This window comes from Oryctolagus cuniculus, chromosome 6 (assembly GCF_964237555.1).
Source record: "Oryctolagus cuniculus chromosome 6, mOryCun1.1, whole genome shotgun sequence".
NCBI classification, from domain to species: domain Eukaryota; kingdom Metazoa; phylum Chordata; class Mammalia; order Lagomorpha; family Leporidae; genus Oryctolagus; species Oryctolagus cuniculus.
Window position 1 is genome coordinate 26,677,319 of NC_091437.1, and position 8,565 is coordinate 26,685,883.

The following is an 8,565-nucleotide window of genomic DNA, read 5'->3' on the forward strand; positions in this document are numbered from 1 at the left end:
GAGGGAGACTTGGGAGAGAGCCGGCTCCCGATCTGCAGCCAGGCCTCACTGCAGAGCTCAGGTCTTCCCCGCCGCACCCTGCACTGCAGACGCTGGGCAGCGACGGAGGTGGCCGTGAAGCGCTGTGGTGAATGCCCTCCCCCAGGGGAAGCAGAGGCCCTTCAGCACAAGCCTCGCGGCCTCTGAGGGCCGGCAAGGCCGCGGGGGCTCAGCCAGCGCCATCTGCCATGCTCTCGCCTACAGTCATGCCACGCTTTACCGAGCAAGTTGAAGCTGCCGTGGAGGCCCTCAGCTCGGACCCTGCCCAGCCCATGGACGAGAACGAGTTTATCGATGCCTCGCGCCTGGTGTACGACGGCATCCGGGACATCAGGAAGGCGGTGCTGATGATAAGGGTGAGTAACTGTGTGTAACTGCACCTTGGGCTGTCACAGCTTCTCCCTTATCATCCGCGCAGCTCGAGAGTGTGTCACTCTGGAGATCGGCAGTATATTAGGTCCATGAATCGAAAGGCTGCCGGAGTGCGATGTGTTTCACCACGCTGGCTGAAACAACTGTGGCTACAAGTTTAGAGCCCAAACTTGGGCTGAGTAGGGGAGCCAGCATGAGCCGGCCTTGACGATTTAATTTAGAGTCAACATCCCCACAATACAGAGGAGCAGAGAGAAGAAAGGTTCTTGAGTTAATTTCAGAGGAGCTGTTTCCTTTAGAGGCCACAGGCAGCAGGCCAGGAGCCCTGTGTTCAGGTAAGGGGAGGCTGGTGGCCCTAGCTGGATGGAGCTGTCGCCAGTTCTGGGCCTGCAGCACCTTGTCACCACCTGAGAGAACGTCCAGGGCCAGGACGGAGGGGTTCCGGGGGCTGAGCCCAGTCTCCCAGCTGGCTCTCAACAGCCGCGTCCTGGTGTGCTGCCCGAGTGCAAGCATACTGCTCAGGAATCTGAGGGTGGGGGCCATGAGTACTGTCCTGAGGGCCACCTGGTGTCCCCCTGGGAGTGCAGCCAATCCCTGACCCAGCTGTGGAGCTGGCGCTTGGCTGCTTGGCAGTGCTGGGATCTTGCCGGCCTGAGGGCGTTCGTTTGTCCCTTCCCGGTGGCCCATGGCAGACAGCAGTTCTGTCCTGCGCAGCCTCACCAGAATGTCACTGGCAAAAGGCCATCTCCATGGCAGTTGACACCACGATCCCCTCGAGTGCAGGGTAGAAATTCCTGGGCCAGACTCCGCTCTGTAGGGGAGGGGCCGCTCCTGCAAGCTCCAGGCCCTCGTGGCCATTTTGGGGGTGGGAGCAGCAGGCTAGTGGGGCTTGTGCTTGCTGTATTCCTGCTGCCTTGCTAAAAAGGGCCCGTGTTCAGCAGAGGCCTGGTGTGTGTGTAGATGAGAAGACCAGTGGCTCTCACTTGTGGGTGAAAGAGCCACAGAGACCACATACCCCGGGGGAGGGCCCAGAGCTGTTTCTCCAAACCTCTTCCCGAGCCGGCACACAGAGAAAGAGGCAGCAAGAATGCTCCTGACCACGAGGACTGGGCTGAAGCCAGCCCTGCTCGGGCGCCGGCAGGCAGTGTCGGCTCCCTTCCAGCAGGTTCCCTCGTGACGCTTGGCTCTGCTAAGTGGCAATAATGGTGGTTTTGATGGTTTGACTCGGGTAAAATGTCAGCCGTGTGTTCGCCCAGGGCCTGGTACGTGATCACTGTTTCTCACTGTGTTCCATCCTGTTCTGGGACAGAAAATAACGAAGGTCTGAACCCAAGTGGGGACAGGCAGGCAGGTGTGTGAGAGCACCGGGGAGGAAGCCTTGTAGGGGAGCGTGGCTTGGTCAGCTGTGGCAAGGGTGGAGAGAGGCCTCTGACTCGAATCCTGTCCATCGCCTCCTTTGCCTCCCCTCACTTTGTCATTCTTGCCTTGCAAAACAGCAGGTCGCAGGCTGAGCAGGTGCGGCTGCCCTGATGGAGTCCCTGAGGCTGAGACCAGAGCTGCCCCAATGTCCTGCAGCAGTCACCATGCCCCTCCATCTGTCCTGGGGCTGTTAGAGTGCCTGCTCCCGCCTTCCGCTGCGCTGGGCCCCGAATTCACCCACAGACTGCACTTTTCCCCAAGTGTCCGGTTATCTTTCCAGTCACAAGGGAGAAAAACCTCCAGACAGGCTCGGCCTGTCAGAGTCCTACAGTTCTTGCCGTGAGCCCACCTGCATCGGTCCACAGGCTCCAGCCCCAGTTCTGGCCTTGAGAGCTGACGGCCTTCCCAGCTTCCCCTTGGAGCCCTTGAGTTCTGTGTGGGTCTCCTACTGCTCATCAGATCTGAGAATCTGCAGCTCCGCCTCCCCCTGGAGTCACACGGAGCCTCTCCACTGGTGCCTGTCCCTCCCTTAGTCCCTCCCAGTCTCCCATCCAGAGAGCGCAGCGCCTACAATGCCTGGAGCCTCTCTCCTCCTGCTCTCCTGGGGAACGAGGCAGCGCCCCTCACTCGCGCTCCCTCCACGGTCCTGCTCGCACTGCCTTCACAGACACTTGCGCGGGAGACCGTCTGGCCACTTCCAGAGGAAGTGGCCCCCTGCACCTGTTGAGTCAGCATGACTCAACAGATGTATGAGTGATAAATGAAAGAAACAGGTAGTGTTTGGTTTTCTTGGCAAGAACTTGTCTCGGGGTCATGATGGGCTGTGGAGGGTTGAGGGGGTGGTGGCCATGTTGGGCATTGGGTCTGTGCCGCTGCGTGAGCAGGACTGGGACTTCACGTGGGTGTGCTGCTCCGTGACTCCTGCCACCTTGTGTGGTCCCCTCCCTCCCACCTCACTGCCCCTCACTGTCTCAAGGCAGTAGTGAGTCACGAGTGCTACTAGTTTGTGCAAAATAAGAATTTTATTATTTAAAGCAAAAGCTAAATCCTGGGTCTACCCCTTTGGTTGCCACAACACTGCTTGATAATTTATTTAATTTTTCCATAAAGTAGGAAAAGTTAACCAAGTCTGCTTCATGCTGGATAAAACACCTCTGTTTTAAGACAGCACCTTTTCCACTGAAGAGAATTCTCAGCTTTGTCTGAAAATGCACGTGTTGAAAAGTATATTTTTAATGTGAAAACTGGGGTGGGTATTTGGCCTTAGCAGTTGAGATACCATTGCATCCCATATCGGAGTACCTGGATTCAGGCCCAGCTCCGTCCTGTCCTCTGTCTCGGCTTCCTGCTGATGTGTACCTAGGCTGCGGGGAGATGGCTCAAGTAATTGAGTCCCTGCCACTCACGTTGGAGAAGGACACACAGATTGAGTTCCACACTCCTGGCTTTGGCGTGGCCTAGCCCTGGCAGGCACTTGGGGAATAAATCTGCAATGGAAGCTCAGAGTATCTCTGCCTTGTCAGTAAATAAGGTCTTCACTTTTTTTAAGCTCTATATTTATTTGAGAGGCACAGTTACATAGAGAGAAAGGGAGAGACAGAGAAGTCTTCCATTCAATGATTCACCCCCCCAAATGGCTGCAACAGCCGGAGCTGGGCTGATGCAAAGCCAGGAGCTTCTTCCGGGTCTCCCACGTGGGAACAGGGGCCTAAGGACTTGGGCTATCTTCTGCTGCTTTCCCAGTCCATAGCAGGCAGCTGGATCGGAAGTGGAGTAGCTAGGCCTTGGTCATCTGCATGGGACGCTAGCACTGCAGACAGCAGCAGCTTAACCTGCCGTGCCACGGTGCTGGCCCTGCTCTTCACTTTTTAGGAAATTTTTATGTCCTATAAAGAGTCGCGATTCAGTGGTAGAAACCGAGCCCTAAGCTTGAAGTAGCAGCCAGGCCTTTGGGGCATGCTGCCGTGCGGCCCACACTTGTGGTACGGTGGGCCGGGGCATCTGCCGTGTGCACCATGACGCAGAAGCTCATGGGAGAAATGGTGCACGACTCCATCAGGCACAATTCTCCAGACTGTTGCTTGTTCAAACCCATGCATCCTGGCTGCGAGGCCCCAGGCTGCAACTGACTCCTGATCCCTGTCTCGGTGGCAGACCCCAGAGGAGCTGGATGACTCGGACTTTGAGACGGAAGATTTCGATGTCCGAAGCAGGACAAGCGTCCAGACTGAAGACGATCAGCTGATAGCCGGCCAAAGCGCCCGGGTAAGGACGTGCTCCAGGCGGGGGGGCTGGCTCCTTTGCTCCGCAGACCTGCCCTGTCCCCCTCAGGCCTGGCCTTTTTCACTTCCTGGAGAACACTCTGCGTGCTTAGATCATTCTTCCTCTCCACTTGTGGCTCCTGCTGGTCAACTGTAGGCCCCTCCAGAGTGTCGCCTCAGCTGTGCCCTGGGGCCCAGTCAATGCCGTGTTTGTTACAAGGTTGTGAAATCTGACCAAGATTGCTGCCTTTGCCCATTACACTGATACCATGGGTGTGAGACAGTGAATTATTCATGGGTTTAAGAAAATAACAGTGGCACATTGAAGAAAGGCAGGCAGAGCTGTTGCATTCATTTGAGTCATTAAATCTTCAATCAATAGTATTTATGCTTTTGGGAAGACGCCAAGAAATATTTCTAAGGAGTTTGTTTTTTTCAGTCCTTGGAAATCATTCTCTCTTGCAGCAAGCATCTCGGGAAGCCGAGGAGGAGCCGTGGGCCTGCGTTGCGTGGCCAACGTGTGCACCCTGAGCTCTGCCAGCCTGCTGCAAGGCTGCCTTGAAGAGTGGGAAGGGGTAGTGCGCCGGCATGAGCCCCTTCTCCCACTGCCCGCCCCTGCACAGGAGGGGAGGCTGGGGCCTCTGAGGTCCTGCCCATGCGCGGATGAGATTCCAAAGCCTCCCCATTAACCTCCTACCCCTCACACTCTGCTTCCCTCTACACCAGAACTGGTTCTAGAAAGTGGGCCGGGACTTTGGGCTGCGGTGAACTTCTGGGAAAATGAGAAGCAGTGGCCCTTGAGGCACAGTGGCGGTACTGAAGCCCTGTCCTTGCTGTGGGAGCACCCGCCCTCGCTCTGACGGCTCTTTCTGTGCCGTGGTTGCAGGCGATCATGGCGCAGCTTCCTCAGGAGCAGAAAGCCAAGATCGCCGAGCAGGTGGCCAGCTTCCAGGAGGAGAAGAGCAAGCTGGACGCGGAGGTGTCCAAGTGGGACGACAGTGGCAACGACATCATTGTGCTGGCCAAGCAGATGTGCATGATTATGATGGAGATGACCGACTTCACCCGGTGAGCGGCTTCCCTGTGTGGAGACTGGGGTTGCTGTTCCCCTCCCCCGTTACAGGGGCTTCGTCTACAACCATCCTTGTTCCCTGCAGAGGAAAGGGGCCGCTCAAAAACACATCCGACGTGATCAGTGCTGCCAAGAAGATTGCGGAAGCAGGGTCCCGGATGGACAAGCTGGGCCGGACCATCGCAGACCACGTAAGTGACGCAGCCCGGCACGTCCACTCTGTGCCTTCTCAGCACTGCCCCCAGCTCGCTCTCCCAGTTGAACACCTGCTTCTCGAGCCAGGCCCCATTCCGTGTCCAGAGAACGGGCCTCTGAGCTGCGTCCTCACAGAGCTCTCCCAGGGTTTGCCTACCCTTGGTTCTCCACACTCAGCCCCGTGAGTACCACAGGATGAGTGACAGCTGTCCCGAGCACCCCAGCCTGTAACACGCCTCTGATGGCAAATGCATCTTGAGCCGCATGGCATCTCCTTGCTTCGGTGGCTTCCCAGAATAAGGTTCAGCCCCACTCTGATTCACTGAGCCCCCGGCTCCCTGGGAGACGGTGTTGGGTGGTAAATTTGTGAGGGAGGGTACAGCCTTCTAACCCAGCCCTGGGAGTGGGCAGCAAGATGGGCCCTGGGCAGGGGCTGCCCTTCTCCCTGTGGCTGGCCAGGTCCTTGCGTGTCAGCGCTGTCTCACTTTGGTTGGCTTACCATCTTCCCCTTTGTCTACGGCGAGCGTCTCCTTTTCTCGTGGCCAGATGTCGTTTGCCACGGCTTTCTCTGGCCACAGGCTCCCTGCTGCTGCAGAGTTAGTGAGCAGAGGCTGCTGGAGGCGGGAGGGGACTTCAGAAGGTGTTGTGGGAAAGAAATGTAACTAGAAGATGAGCCGATTTGGTGCTTCTCCTCCCGCCCCCACAAAATGCCATGCATACAGAGAGTCTTCAGAGTGTTTGTGGAAAACACATATGAAAAGATGGTACATGTGTTTTTTGGGGGGAGGGGGAGTGGCGCAGTGAACCAGAATAAACTTGTTTCTCCACAAACATTCTGAAAGGCGCCAGCATGCCTCATGTGAGCACGGAGAGACCAGGGCTGCTGACAGGTTCACCTCCCTGCTCTTGGCTCTAGCAGGGCGTGGAAGTGGGCTGGTGCCTCACTGCCCTTAAGCAGTAGCGTGGAGTGGGGGCGGTGGGGGGCCCGGGCCTGGCGTGCTTGGTCCTGAGCTCCCTCTCCCACAGTGCCCAGACTCGGCCTGCAAGCAGGACCTGCTGGCCTACCTGCAGCGCATCGCCCTCTACTGCCACCAGCTCAACATCTGCAGCAAGGTCAAGGCCGAGGTGCAGAACCTCGGCGGAGAGCTCGTCGTCTCTGGGGTGAGTGATCTCTAAGTGAGGAAGGCCCCGGGGGAGCTGCTGACGCCGGGTGCTGTACAGAAGCCCCAGTCCCGTGGCGGCCGCAAGCTGCACAGCGCCCCCACTCCGTGAGAGGGGTAAAGCCTGTTTGGAAATTGCAAGATAGACACAGGCTTTTTGCTCAGCTCCCCCATGCCCCGCCCTCAGGCCTGCACTGCTGTGTACCCCGTAGGAGAGGAGTCCCATGGCAGCCCCCACCGTACCATTCACTCCTCGGTGACACCGTGCCTGCCCTTGTCCATTCAGAGTGCATGTCTCTAAGTGAGAGGGGGAGATCCCTGTGCTGACTGACAGCTTGGGGGTGGTTCTGGGTGATGGCCCGACTCTGTCCGTCCCAGTCTGTAGTGGTGACCTCTCTCGTCAGTCCCAGGTCCCCAGCGGGTAGGAGGGTTTTCATCACTGCTGCCTTCCTCCTCCAGGGGAGCCGCCGTGCCGGGGTGGCTGGACTCCCTGGGTGAGGGCTGCTGCTCAAGCCCTGGCCTGGGAGAGGACGCTGTGGTCAGGTCCCGCGCGTCCGCTCACCGCCGCCCTCTGTGCCTCACAGGTGGACAGCGCCATGTCCCTGATCCAGGCAGCCAAGAATCTGATGAATGCCGTGGTGCAGACGGTGAAGGCCTCCTACGTGGCCTCCACCAAGTACCAGAAGTCTCAGGGAATGGCGTCCCTGAACCTTCCCGCTGTGTCCTGGAAGATGAAGGCCCCCGAGAAAAAGCCTTTGGTGAAGAGAGAGAAGCAGGATGAGACGCAGACCAAGATTAAACGGGCGTCACAGAAGAAGCACGTGAACCCCGTGCAGGCCCTCAGCGAGTTCAAAGCCATGGACAGCATCTAAGTTCAAAGCCAGGGCCAGCCACCCCCAGCCCTCAGAGCTCCTGGGGCTCGGTCACTAGCGGGTTTGCTAAGTAGACACTGACATTAGATTCCACAGGGATGTAGGCACACTTTGAACCCTGCCAGTTCCTTGCAAAGACATATTTGTGTTTCAGCTGGGCAAAAGTGCTTTTAGAATTCAGGAGCATATTTCTAGCTATATTTTTATATGCTTAAATTTTAAAAATTCCATAACCAAAGAGACATTAACTTGTTAGTGATGCTCTTGACCAAATGCTGATGCCCACTGTTGGACAAAAAGAATCCGTGACTCAGCCTTGGGTCAGGCGAGAGTGGCTCCCGGCAGTCCCAGGTACAAGAGGACCAACCTGGGCATCTTAGGAAGCAGTCCCTGGGCAAGGAAAGTTCTCGGGAGGTCTCCAGGGGGACAGACCCTCAGAAACTGAGTAACCGAGTCTCTGTGACACGGGAGTTTCCATGCATGGTTACAGTTACTAACGTACTCTGCTGTGGGGCTTCAGAAAGCTGCTTTTCCAGCTAGCAGGTTGCGGTGCTGTCATGGACCATGCTCCTGCCCTTTCTCCCAGCTGCAGGCTCCTCACTTGGCTCACTTCTGATCATCAGTGTTCCCTGTCTTGGGCAGTAATTTAGTCTCTACCCTATTTGTGATTACTACAGCAATCACTCAAGCTGCAAGGTCTAATTTTACTGTCTTATTTAAATTTTATGAATTTGAATTTTTTACACTAACATTCCCCAATAAAGTCCACTTTCAAACCAAGACCAACTGGCCAAAGCTGTGTTCTCTGCCTTTGAGAGGAGCAGTGAGTCTGCCGACATCTCTGCCCCGAGGGACACCAGGGCCGGCTCCTGCCAGCCCTCATCGGGGATCGTGGGATCCGTCTGTCGAGTCAGAACGCTGGGAGTCCCGCCCGGCAGAGCTGCCTTTGAAATGAGCCTCCGGAGCGGAGCGTCTCCCTGCCACACACACCCCCATCCCCCTGGGGCCCGCTCATCTCGCTGAACGATCCTCTTCTGGGACTCCTGGCTCCAGAGAGCCCTCACCTCTCTCTGGTTGCTGAGCCTTGGCTGTCTCCACTCTTCGGACCTCAGCCACACCGCCGGCTTCCAGTCCCATCTCAATGCTGCCTTCACCCTGGAACTTGGTGCTTAACC

The 8,565-nt window shown here is 57.0% G+C and overlaps 1 protein-coding gene across 6 annotated transcripts in view; it reads left to right on the forward strand.

Annotated features, from left to right (window-relative positions):
- The window catches only part of CTNNA1 (catenin alpha 1), a 364,979-nt gene extending 356,809 nt beyond the window's left edge, over positions 1 to 8,170 (forward strand). For 5 of the 6 annotated variants that reach the window (XM_070075027.1, XM_070075024.1, XM_070075026.1 and 2 more), the window contains 6 exons: positions 244 to 395; positions 3,985 to 4,095; positions 4,978 to 5,159; positions 5,249 to 5,354; positions 6,385 to 6,519; positions 7,103 to 8,170. In XM_070075027.1, the coding sequence (XP_069931128.1) occupies positions 244 to 395; positions 3,985 to 4,095; positions 4,978 to 5,159; positions 5,249 to 5,354; positions 6,385 to 6,519; positions 7,103 to 7,390 (974 nt within the window). In that variant the 3' untranslated portion in view covers positions 7,391 to 8,170. 6 annotated transcript variants of the gene reach the window in all.
- The last annotated feature ends 395 nt before the right edge of the window (positions 8,171 to 8,565 follow it).